Source organism: Mytilus trossulus, chromosome 7 (assembly GCF_036588685.1).
Source record: "Mytilus trossulus isolate FHL-02 chromosome 7, PNRI_Mtr1.1.1.hap1, whole genome shotgun sequence".
Taxonomy (NCBI): Eukaryota; Metazoa; Mollusca; class Bivalvia; order Mytilida; family Mytilidae; genus Mytilus; species Mytilus trossulus.
In genome coordinates, this window is record NC_086379.1 from 20,636,615 (window position 1) to 20,650,860 (window position 14,246).

A 14,246-nucleotide genomic window follows, 5' to 3' on the forward strand; every position below is an offset into this window, starting at 1 on the left:
AAGGGTTGTTGTACCTGTTAATCACGTGGAGGAAAATATGTCTTAACTCTCTTAAAAAAATGTCAAAAATTGTACGATTATTTTCCATTCGTTTTGTTGGATTTGTCATGGTCTGATTTGTTTTCTCAGTTTATAAGGAGATCTTTTATTTATTATTGATCTCTCAAGTTTGGTACTGTTTACAAAAGAAATGTAAGCAATTACACCAACAACCTCAAGATATAAATTAAAATTACTTTTCACAGTGTTCCCAATTTAGTAAACTATAATAAAAAAAAGTATACACAAAACTCGTCGAAAAAAATCGGTTAGCTTTAGTCATCATAATGCTATTGATAAACTTTTTCTTTAGTAGGGATTCTTTTGTGAATGCATAAAATACATGTAAGAAAATCATATTCAATTATATATTTAAGATGAAATTTATTCGAATTCTGTAAATTGAGTGTTATACTATATAGTTATTTGTATTTGACAAGGTGCTCAAGACGAACAAATACAAAAGAAATGGTGAATCGATAAACATTTCGAAATAATCCTTTTAAAAACATACACATGTTATCTCATAATATTTATGATCCACATACTTATCATCCTTCACCGCTGTACATGATGGAAAATATATACAATACAAAAATACAAGAATTACAATTTTTGATTGATCAATATATTTTAATAAATGATATGTTTAGAAAAAAATTAAAATAACAAAATTACCGAACTCCGAGGAAAAATGAGAATTCAAAAAGGAAAATTCATTATCAAAAGACAAAATCAAAAGTTCAAATACATGAAACGAATGTTTAATTTTTAATTTGGTACAGGCATTTTCTTATGTAGAATATGGTTGATGATACCTGGTTCTATGGCTAGCTCAACAAACCTTTGTCTTGTATGACAGTCGCATAAAGTTCCATTATATTGACAACGATGTTTGAACAACAGATATAATAGGATTATAACAGTCAACATGGTGTTATAATCTTATTCAATATCCAAACACACAATTATGCAATACACAAACAGGAAAATGTTTATATACAAAACACATCAGCAAAAATGAAAGAAAAGGACACAAAAATTCACTATAACACATTAACACAATGACGTCAAATGAATATCACTTAAAACAGACTAAAAGTAAAACTATTATTATGTATCAAGTCAAATGATAAACCGTAAATTTAAAGTATTATGCATACAATCAATCAAAGTAATGGTATAACAATTTTATAAAAAAAGAAATGCCATCGAGAAAACAAACTCATGATAGATTCAAGGAATAAAACATATAAGCCAGAAGCGTGTTTTGTGTACGAAATATTCATCAGTTACGCCCCAATCAAAATATTCATATAGCCAAAAAAGTACGAAATTGAAGAGCATTGAGGACAAAAGTTTTTAATGGTTTTTTTTGGCAATATACATGTACATCTAAAATGGAATATTCTAGAAGCTTAGAAAGTAAACTTTAAATTGCGAAATATCCCCTTGGAACTGAGATATTATGAAAATTAACCTCTGAAATATGATATAAAACGACGGACATTCCAATTTATTAATCGAAAATAAATATACAACGCCGCTGCTAAAAATTTAAAAGACAAGTAGAAAACAATAGTAAATAAAACACAAAAAAGAAAACTAATGACTAAGCAGCACGAAGGCAACCAAAATATAGGGGTTATATCATCTAAAAATATATAAACGGGGAGATATGTAATCCATATACAAGCGCTGCTATAATTCGGAAGATGAAATCATCATATTTGATATGGAAAGCCAACGGGGTCAAAATTCTTCATTCGTAACTTGTCAATTCGTAACTTGTAACTGTGTAATTTCTTAATTGTTAATTCGTAAATTGTCAATTTGTAACTTGTTATTGTTGAATTCATAATGCTTAATTCGTAAATTGTCAATTTGTAACTTGCACCTTTGTAGTTTCAATTCGTAATCGGTAAATTGTCAGTTTGTTACTTGTGACTGTGCAATTTCATAATGCTTCATTCGTTAATTGTCAATTTGTAACTTGTATCTTTGTATCAAAATTCAAAATTTTTCATTTGTTAATTGTCAATTTGTAACTTGTAGATTTCACAATTCTTTATTCGTAAATTGTCGTTTTGTATATTGATGTTTTGTTTTGTAACTTGTAACATGTGACTTGTTGATTCGTGAATTGTCGATGTGTGAAATGTCGAAGTGTTAAATGTCCTCGTTGTACCAGTATTATGCTAACGATCATTATGACGACAGATGGCGCTCGGGTTCTTCTTCGGTGTATAACACTCTTGTAAGTCAGAGTACCTCCATGTGGAATGAATAACTAAGTGATTTTAATCCATTAATTACAGCAAATGCGTCTAAAAAAAGAAAAACAAAAATTTTACAGGATCCCAGTTTTATCTTGTTTACTGACGTAGACTTTTGTTCGAGAACGGAAACTATAGAAAAAAAAACCCATCTCGAGTAGTTCAGTCCCTCAACGTAAGTGATCTCTCCTAATTACGGGGTTAATGTAATAGCCATTGGTCAGTGGAATATTACGACTGGACTATTCAGGTATATACAATAAGGAGATGTGTTAATAACCGTATGATTACTAATGAGACAGCTATCCACCAACGTGAAGTACAAATAAAGTCGATGTAAGCGATATAGGCAACCTACGGCCTTCATCAATGACAAAACATAATACCATATAGTCGGCTTTTAAACTTAAAGGCTACATCATTACTGGGAAAACCCAGGTACTATAGTAATAAACGATTTCTATTAATCATAAAATGCTATTATCGGACCATTTTATTCTGACAGGAAAGGGCTGACATATATATTCTATTCTGTTGTTGTCGGTTCTATGGTCGGGTTGTTGTCTCTTTGACACATTCCCCATTTCCATTCTCAATTTTATTTATTAATATATATGCCTTCTAAATTTTTCTGGTCAAGAAGCTTAAAAATTGCCGCTACCAGATTTCCTAATAAAATGCACAACCAAAAAGACTAAAATACTCACGAGTCCCTCGATCTCAACAGCTGCTGAATGCCCCGTACTCCCGATTTGAAACCCACCTGGTGCCACACCTCCTTATAGCCCGGCAACCTTACTAAATCTAACATGTTGTCAATCATTAATTAACTGAAATGATTTACGATTTTAATCAATAAAGCTTTTTTGTTTTAAACTTGCATGTCAAATATAAAATGAAAAATCATTTGCAATGAATGCGTAACAATATAATCCTAATATCCTATTGACAAACCCGGTTGTATTCCGCCTTCCTCTTCTGTCGATCAGTCAGCCATGATCCCAGGCTATTATTCACAGGCACTTGTCTCAGATTTTTTCCCCCTATATACCTTAATATAACACAAGGTACTTAACTAAATTTTTGAATAATGACACCCAGTCCCAAGATCCCGTTATTTTTTTTATTTCTCGGTTGTCAAACCTTCTTAAACTTAATATGCCGTAAATCTAAATTGATTTATCTACACAATGGTATATGACACGACTATCATTGTTGTCGGGATCATTAGAAGCAGGCCTCAGAAGACGGTCAACGGGATGTTTTTTTTGCATTCGTCTCAATTTTTGGCAACACCCAGTCCGCATGTAATTTTATACTGGTTTCTCATTGGTCAATCGTCTGACTAAAAATAAATGTGGGAAATTTTGGTCAATTTATAACTCTACATTAGTGTCGTTGTGTACACGTGTGTTTCATAACACACTTATTTGGGTTTGTTTCACATAATCTGTAAAGAATTTACAATAAAGGTAATAATTCATAGTCGGAGGGACGCTGACAGTTTTTATTTTAATAATAATTTATAATAATTCAATCACTGCGGGCTGGGTGTTGCCAAAAATTGAGACGAATGCAAAATCATCCCGTTGACCGACTTCTAAGGCCTGCTACTAATGATCCCGGCAACAATGATAGTCGTGTCATATACCATTGTGTAGATAAATCAATTTAGATTTACGGCATATTAAGTTTAAGTAGGTTTGACAACCGAGAAATAAATAAAATAATGGGAATTTGGGTCTAGGTGTCATTATTCAAAAATTTAGTTAAGTACCTTGTGTTATATTAAGGTATATAGGGAAAAAAATTCTGAGACAAGTGCCTGTGCTATTATTTTACTCTAAGGGAGCTACTATTTGATTTTTTTTTTTTGGGGGGGGGAGGGGGGGGGCTACGATGGAATTTGAAAAAAATAGGCAGGACAGGAGTTTTGAGTAAAAAAAAGGCAGGATGAGACACTTGCAAAAAAGAAAGTCAGGACGACAATTTAGGTAAAAAAAATCAGGATAAACTAAAAAAAAATGCAGGACCGAACAGAGTGAAAAATAGAAATGCAGGACAGAGATTACAGCTTAAAAAAATGCAGGACAAAATTTTTCATCCCCCCCCCCCCAATAAAAATCAATGGTAGCTCCCTAAAAATGACCAAATACATACTCCTTTGGCCAAACCCCAAATAATGTGCAAATATTTCCGTGGAGTAATAAAATCAAAGAACCTTAGTGAGCACATGCCCGATCATGCCCCACGTCCCCACATTGTCACTGGAGAAATAAAATTACTTTAAGAAAAAAAGTTGTATAAGAAAAAAAAATTGAATTATAATTTCTTGTCGATATATACATCTACATAGTATGTCCTTATTATCTACAAGGTTTCGTGAAATTATGTGGTTTCAGACCCGAGGAGTTGCGACGATAAACTATTGCAGAGGTATATCGAAACACATAAGTTCAAAGAGGCGTAACTTCTAGAAAAAAGATCGAATTGTAATTTCTTGTCAATATGCAAATCTACTTAGTATGTCCTTATTATCATGAAACTCTTTTGTGTGGTTTGAGAGGAGTTATCTCCATTCTCAAATTTATGAAGGTACGCGTGTACTAAAAAATAAACAGTTTCATAGTTTGACGATCATGGTCATTAAAAAATATATAGAGGGGACACCTCCTAGTATATTTCGATCTAGTACCATGATCATTTTAGATCTGTATCTGTAGGAGAACGTTGTGGATAATAATACCGGCTTTAATACAACGGTAGAGAGAGCGCCGTCGATGTATTGATGATGCACGAGAGAAGTTTCTGAACGGCTGTCAACGCTCGGTGTACGCACTACGCTTCTTCAATGTGGTTCTACTCGAATACTGTTTTTAGGAAAAAAAATGAGTAAGAATATTATTGTATTTCACTCGTTGAAATCTCAAAACGTTTCGTGTAGTTTTTAATCTGCATGTTGGTTCCCAATATTTCTTGACTGATTGTTGTTAAATCGGTTCCTGGGCAGTAATTTAGTGTTCTTTTTTGGACGAGTTTTTTTCAAATTGTCTGGTTCTATATCACTGCGACCACATCGTACAGAAATATTAGCTTCTGACTCAGTGAGCGTCTTGTCTGTATGTCTTGTAGTTTTTGATTGGTGAGCGTGTTTGAGACGCAACCAACTTCTCTGGATTTGTACTCCCCTTTTATAAATTTCGCAGGTTGTCGGTATATTCTTTCAAGCTTATTGATGTTTGTAGATATGAACTGGTCCCATACTATTGACGATATGATATCTTATTATTGACCTGAACATTTAAATATACGCTGTTTTCTCGCATTCCGGTTGACAACATCTCAAATTTTAGGGCCTCGGTTACGGTTTTCTGGTTCCTATATATTTTATTACAAAATAGTGCATATTCAACACAGTTTTGGTATATAGTATACGTTAAATAAGTGACTCATTTAAAATAATTTTTCATTCAGTTTGTTTTGCAAAGTTCCTATATGATAGCATTAAACCTTTTTTTATAGATATAGGAAGATGTGGTATGAGCGCCAATGAGACAATTCTCCATCCAAATAACAAATTATAAAAGTAACCCATTATAGGTCAAGATACGGCCTTCAACACGCAGCCTTGGCTCACACCGAGCCACAGGCTATAAAGGGCCCTAAAATTACTAGTGTTAAACCATTCAAACGGGAAAACCAACAGTCTAATCTATATACAAAAAACAAGAAACGAGAAACACGTATGAATTATATAAACAAACGACAATTACTTTACATCAGATTCCTGATTTATGTTCATTACTCAGGAGCTAAATAAATAAAGACTGTTCGTCCATTTGTTTATTGTATTAAAACATATCATTAGATATTTACATTCTTTTCTGAAATTTCAATATTGAGATTATAATATTAATGAATGATGGTTGTCAAACCATTTTTGCCATTATACATTGAGTCCAAAATTTACGGGCCCGGGACAATATTAGTATTTTTCCAGCACCGTCTTATATTTTATGTTTTTATTCTTGTTTTGACACGGTTAAATGTTTATTAGAAATTTCTTGCCAAGTGATAGTCAGATATTTGGCAATTGCGAGGTTGATAAAGAAGCACGTTCAAGCGACACATCTATATACCATGTATACCTTCATAAATGAAGTGACATACCTCATTGCAGGTTTGGTGACCAGTACCTTAAATAAGTATGTTTACACGAGGTTACCTAATTAAAATATAAAAAAGGGTCCCTGTTATACATGCCATTTAAAACAAACACTGTATTTATTTATTTGTTATCTTTTATATGTATGCGCTGTACATAATTGATTTAAACTTCTTTGGTATATTCCATATGGCGGTGCTCCTATACTTACAAGAGGATTATACACCGAAGAAGAACCCGAGCGCCATCTGTCGTCATAATGATCGTTAGCATTATACAACGAGGACATTTAAATAAGTATGTTTACACGAGGTTACCTAATTAAAATATAAAAAAGGGTCCCTGTTATACATGCCATTTAAAACAAACACTGTATTTATTTATTTGTTATCTTTTATATGTATGCGCTGTACATAATTGATTTAAACTTCTTTGGTATATTCCATATGGCGGTGCTCCTATACTTGCAAGAGGATTATACACCGAAGAAGAACCCGAGCGCCATCTGTCGTCATAATGATCGTTAGCATAATACAACGAGGACATTTAAAACTTCGACATTTCACACATCGACAATTCACGAATCGACAAGTCACATGTTACAAGTAACAAAACATCAATATACAAAAAGAAAATTTACCAATAAAGAATAATGAAATCTACAAGTTACAAATTGACAATTAACAAATGAAGAATTTCGAATTTTGATACAAAGATACAAGTTACAAATTGACAATTAACGAATGAAGCATTATGAAATTGCAGTTACAAGTAACAAACTGACAATTTACCGATTAAGAATTGAAACTACAAAGGTGCAAGTTACAAATTGACAATTTACGAATTAAGCATTATGAATTCAACAATAACAAGTTACAAATTGACAATTTACGAATTAACAATTTAGAAATTACACAGTTACAAGTTACGAATTAACAAGTTACGAATTAAGAATTTTGACCCCGTTGGCTTTCCATAATTTGAAGCATAATTGCTTTTTCGCGGATCTTGTTTTTATTCTAGCCAGCGCCATATCGGGATTCACCAGAACACTCGGATACAGAACTAGATGGGCTTGACACTGATGTATATAGAAGACAAAAACCAAAAGCGTGTGTCTGCATTCGCTGAGCATGATTTGGTGATTAAAATAGCAAACACAAAACTACAAGTCAATAAGGATCAGCTAACTACAGAGTCACCAGTATTTGAAAAAATGCTGAAATCAGAATTAAACGAAAAGAACGTAGAAAGGACTTCAAAACTTTTGTTCACTTCCTAAGGTGTACTTTGCTAGGATTTGACGAGGAAGTTACAGGTAATACATCTCTTCTGTCTTTATTTTGTATTGTAATTATTATATTTGACATTTACTGGTGAGTCTTTTGTAGATGACGGGAAATTACCACCAAATTATGTTTTTTTTTTTTTTTTTTAAATTTACTAAATTTTCTCAGAATTTTCTCTAAAATGCAATGACTAAGTTAGGAAGTTTAGATGTATCAGTATTAACATTGTTGCTAACGGTATATCTTTTCTTAATGATGAGGGGGGTAGGGGTGGTCTTGATCCCGAAATCCCGAGCTTAAAAACATGAAATCCCGAAATCCCGGGCTTAAAAAATACGAAATCCCGAAGTCCCGAAATTCGAAAAAAGAATTCCCGGATCCCGAAAGGGTCAATCCCGAAATCCCGAGCTTAAAAACTCCCGATCCCGGAGTCCCGATAAAGGTCCTATCCCCCCTGAATGATTATGTCAATGATACACATAGAGCTTGTAAATCTTAAAATGATCGATGAAAACATATAAAATCTGTTTATATTAAGCAAAATTGGAATATTCTTTTATTGTTTCAAATACTGATTTAGAATTCTCATTATTTCAATCATCTTTTATTGTTCAAAAACAAAACCAAAACAGACGAGACACAATTTTAACAAAGTAGTAATGTCTTTTCCTTACAACTCTCATTGTCTCACAGTCTGTCAATATTTTTGGATTGCTCAAGCTATACCTTTAAGATATAAAATTGAGAGTGTAAATATTGATTAACCTCTATAATATGAATATTGAATTGATTTTTAATGAATGCGAGTCCTCATTCAAAAAACTGCAACCCGGCCTTCTGTTATGTGCTGTTCACTTGTTTTAATTGGTTGCTGTCTGCCATATTATATATATTGTGTATAAGTTAAGAAAAATATGGCCTTTGGTTTCCCATTTTAATAGTTTTTCTGTTCGTCATCGTACAATAAAGTGAAAGCCGTACTGTAATATGTACTATTTACGCAAATCTTTTTTTTAACATACAGATTCATTATCTAAAATCACTGTCGATAAAATAAGTGGTTCCTCAACTTCTGCATACATAGCTGTTTTATTTTATTACATTTAAGGGTCACTGATGAGTCTCTGATAGGCAAAACGAGTGTTAAGTTAAGTTTAAAAATGTCCTGTACCAAGTCAGGAAGTTGGCCATTGTTATATTCTTGTTCGTTTCTGTATGTGTTGCATTTTAATGTTGTGTCGTTTGTTTTCTCTTATTTTTGAGATATTAAGATAAGACGTGGCACGGTACTTGTTTATCCCAAATTCATGTATTTGGTTTAGATGTTATATGTGTTATTCTCGTGGTATTTTGTCTGATGCTTGGTCCGTTTCTGTGTGTGTTGCGTTTCGGTGTTGTGTAGTTGTTCTCTTCCTATATTTAATGCGTTTCCCTCGGTTTTAGTTGGTTACCCCGATTTTGTTTTTTGTCCATGGATTTTTGAGTTTTGAACAGCGGTATACTACTGTTGCCTTTATTTAAATGTACATAATTGTAGTTTTGGTATCTATAATGAGTTAAACAATTGAAATTAATTGAAGGGTATGGTTATACGAATGAACATCATCATGTTACTTGAAAATGTGAGCAAAAATCATGAATAGATTACTTGGCTGGGACATGGATAGAATCTAAGAGGTTTTACCTATAGTGTATTGTGGTAGTGGAGCTCTCACAGATGGTCCTGTAAAACATTACTGCAAAGACAGTGAATTGCATTCTATTGTATTTCACAAAACAACCATTTGTAGGAATTACATTTCGTTTGTAAAGGTACATTACCTACATCACCAGACAATAGTTCGCACGAGATCATCTGACAACAACTTGAGGGTTTTGTGTGTTTATAAGCTATTGTTAAAACAAATATTGTCCGTAAACATGAATGACTTAGATTATAATAACCCGTCAAAAGATTTCTTGAGCTCCATTTTGCCATGCAAAATAACATTTTGAAATCAAAATGGATAATGCAGAAAAAGAAGAAACAGTCAAAATTGAATTTGACCTAGTTTTAGCAACAGATTAACATGTGAAAAATGTTGGATACTATATTGTTTTTTTGGCGTTATAGCACGACAAAAGCTCTTTTCACCAGCCAATTATTATTCTCACTCGTCCAACTCCATATCATCTTACCCAAAATCTATTATCGGATATACGCTTATAGAATTGTCCAATTTTCAATACTGTTATATCCATTGTAGTTTTATTATCTGTTGGCGCCTTACTGCAATTGTTTTCTTTTGAGACAAAACAGTTCATTAAGTTGTTCCACTGGCCGATTAATATCAGACAGCTAAACGTTACACAAGGCAGACAAGTTTCTTATAGAGAAGAGCCGACTCATTGGAGATGCCATAAGTTCAACGCAAATTATTACAAATATCCTCCAGGCCAAATTATACCACCTGATACTTTATTCAGAGGAATCCATAGGAATCGAACCTCTTAATCATCTTAATTTAGAAAAAAAACATGAGCCATTAATGCAAACAAACTGACCTCAAACTTTTTGAGGAGTTTTCTCTTAAATAGAATTGCTGACATTCAGAAATGTATTATACTACTGTACATTCAAACTGTTGACATCGAAATACGTCCTGCATGCATTTAATATTGATATTGGAAGGTCCAATTAAAAGGAGTTGACAAACGTGACCGTGTTTGAATCGCAAAAATTACAGACAAACATTTTTTACCCTAGTATCTAGATTTAAAGCATCACAGGAGCTACAAAATTTGAATCTTAATGAATTTTATATTTCAGAAAATATTGACCTTTTACGATATTTGAGATCCCTTTTTTTCTGATCCTTTATAGCTGGACATTCGATATCTGCGCTATAATGAGTGGGCTCTATCTAATAAAACTACGGTGTCTGTTCATTTTGGTACTTCTATGGAAAATTAAAAAACGGTATCTTCTAATTAAAGAAATAGCTTTAAATTATAAGAAACAATAACTGTTGATACAGAGATATGTCTCACATTTTGTAATTTTGAAAGTATGATGCAAATACAGTTAGAAATATTGAAACCCGCAAAACAATGAACCATAACTGAAGTATCACGATTACGTTTTTGACATGCTGAATTAGAGATATTTTTATGGTGTAGATATTGCCATATTTGTTATTTCCTTCTGACTGTTTTTTTTTTATGCAATATTGAATATAAACAAGTGAAAAGTGAAAAACTTAACATGTAATCAAGGCAAAATTCTTTGACCATAACTAAGAAATGCAGGCCCTTTGATCATGAATCTCGATGGAGTTAAGCAAAATCCGTACCTATAGCAGCCTGTAAAAGGACCCGGAATTACAAATAAAATAACTAGAAAACTAATGATCTGATTTATGAAAGAAAAATAATTTAAAACAAAGATACAAAGCAGCAAACAACAACCACTGAATTAATATATCGACTAGGGACATACACACAAACAATGTTCGTTCATCTTAATAGAATCTCTGTTCCACAGGTCTTATGGTGAAGTTGTAATCTAGTCCTTATAATTGATACGAAGATTTGCTCTGCAAGTTTGTCTCTACCTGTAGAAAACTAACTTCAAATGTTATATCACCTCCTTAATTGTACGATGATGTTGTAAATTAGGCAAGAATATTAAGATACGATCCGAGTAATCTCGGCAATTTTTTAAATAAACTTAAAATGTTACCTATTCAACACGGGAATTAAATCTTCATATCATTGTTGTTATTGGTGTAAATGACGATTTTTGTGTTTACAAATTAAAACCATACTTAATATTACACATATTTACTTTCACTGTACTACAATCTGTCAATTACGCAAGGTCATGTATTTCTCTGACTGTGTTTGAAGTCTTTACACTTAATCCATACGATTTTGGATGTGAACTGGTTGATATTCAAGTCTTAGTAATATGATATTTTTTAAATTTATTGTTACATGTGTTATTGGATTTAAACCTGGCTGGTAATAATTTTGAGTGCTATACATGTCTATTTGGTGTCTTCTTTTGCTTGTTTTGGGGATGAACAAGTACCCCTCCTTGTCCATTTTATGTATTTGTGAGATGTTATTTTTTCTATTTGTATCAATCTAATTAATTAAGCCTTTACACTTTTACAGTTTGTTCCTATGTTGGTATGCTACACCCTTGTAACAGGATAGGAAAGGGTTACGCGTTCACAGACATATCTAACCTCACTAATTCTGTATGTACCTGTCCCAAGTCAAAAGCTTGGGTTTTTTTTTGTTGTTTTTTTGTCGTTCGTTCATGGTCATATTTGTTTTCCAAAAACTGTTTTGTTATAATTTCGGCCATTAGTTTTCGCAATTGAATTAATTCATATGTATCATGTGGTATCCTTTTATATTCGACATCAATGTATGTATTATCATGGTTGAGTGCCTCATGGTTGCTCTTGATGGCTTAAAACAGGATCATTTGAACGGTCGTGGATAGTTCTCTTATTGGCAATCATACAACATCTGCGTATGTACAATGTATATATATATAGTGTAGGAAACTTGTCTATTTGCTCCCTATCTGCAAAGTATATAACGTTGATGATTTCAAGCAAAGATGGGTCGGGTCGTCAGGAATCCATTAATTTGTGTCCTGGTAAAAATAAACATGTATTCCAAGAAACACCTAAGAAACTACAATGTTACACATCTAAAATATTATAGCTCAGCATATCAGCTTGACATTCAGTCTACCCTCGTTATCAAATTTTCCAAGAAGAAACAAAACGTCTTTGAAATTCTGTTTTGATTTGCTTGAAATACAAAATATAAAAAATGCATTTATTACATGATTTACAGCTAGAATATTATCACCATTGCACTTAATATGTTAAGCCAATAAACAAAATCATAATCACTGTAAAAGAAATGTTATAAAACCAGATTTTATCCACAATTTTCTATATTTGAAAATGCCTGTACCAAGGTTGCCCATTCGTTTTTTTTTATGTGTTTTGTAATTTGATTTTGCCAGGTGATTATGGACTTTCCGATAAAATTTTCCTCTGAGTTTAGTATTTTTGTGATTTTACTTTTTACATTCATTGTGAAGTGCATTGAACTTCAGTTTTGTTTTAGAATATAGTATGGTAATTTGAGTAGGTTTTTTGATAGTGCATTCGATCCAATGTTTAAAGCAGATAAACGTGTCAATTCGAATTTCTCTCCTTATTATCGTTGAGAAACGATCAATCGTGTGTTTCTAGTTTTTTTATTATCTTCAAAGACACCAGGATTGAATTTTTTTATTTGCGCCAGACGCGTGTCTCGTCCTGAAAAGACTAATCAGTGACCCCCGAATAAAAAAAACATTGAATAAAGGTAAATAAAGTACAAAATGGAAATGTCTTTTTTCTCAACAGATTTAAATTAGACCAAAATAAGCGTGAATGAAATACATAGTATTTCACTGTAGCTTGTGTAGACACCATAACTGTGATACCTTATAATTAGATCACATGTAGAAACAAAAGGATCAATACTACACACAATCTTTGGCAGAGAGAAGTTACTCTCAAAGACTGGAAAGAAGGACCACTTCTTTTAATCATAAAAAAAGATGATATGAAAAATTGCAAAAATTAAAAACTGTATATCTTTAATCATGTTAATATCTGTACCTTTGAGTTTTTGCAAAGAGAATAATAGATGTGTTACATGACACTCTTTTAGAGCCAATTAAAGTTGTAATGACTAAATTTTTAAACTAAGATTCATCTACAACAAGGCTTTCGAAAAAACAGATCTTGTGAAACTCAACTTTTGGAATTTGTAGATGATGTCACTAAAAATATGGAAAACTCAAAACAAACAGATGTACTTATAATGGATTTCTCCAAAGCTTTTGATAAAGCCAGTTATAACTTGTTAACACACAAACTAAATTACTATGGGATACAGGGGAAAACAAATGCATGGATACAGGGCTTCTTATCATGTCGTACCCAAGCAGTTATCCCAGAGGGTGAGACTTCAGGCTATGTGCCTGTAAAGTCCGGAGTGCCTCAAAGATCTGTTCTGGGCCCAATTCTGTTTTTATTTTATATTAATGACATACCAGTTGGGCTTAATTCCACCATACGCCTATTTGCAGATGACACCATTGCATATCTGGTAATAAAATCAAACAGTGATTGCGAAACCCTTCAAAAAGACCTCAACACACTAGGCATTTGGGAAAATACATGGAAAATGGCTTTCCATCCTGACAAGTGTAATGTCATGTCCATCAGCCGAAATAAAAATCCATTCGTTTATAATTACACTTTACATGGCCATATTCTTGAACATTTTGATAAGGCGAAATACCTAGGTGTGACAATTCAATCCGTCTTAAAATGGCACAGTCACATAAACAACATCTGCAATAAAGCCAACAGCACACTAGGTTTTCTTCGAAGGAATCTGAACATCAGTTCC

General features: G+C 32.7%; 1 protein-coding gene across 1 annotated transcript in view; it reads left to right on the forward strand.

The window, feature by feature from the left end:
- Window positions 1-14,246, forward strand: part of LOC134726238 (uncharacterized) — an 89,728-nt gene that overhangs the window by 20,230 nt on the left and 55,252 nt on the right. Inside the window, exon 4 of the mRNA XM_063590639.1 lies at window positions 13,603-13,791. Within this exon, the coding sequence (XP_063446709.1) occupies window positions 13,603-13,791 (189 nt within the window). The remainder of the gene's footprint in view (window positions 1-13,602; window positions 13,792-14,246) is intronic.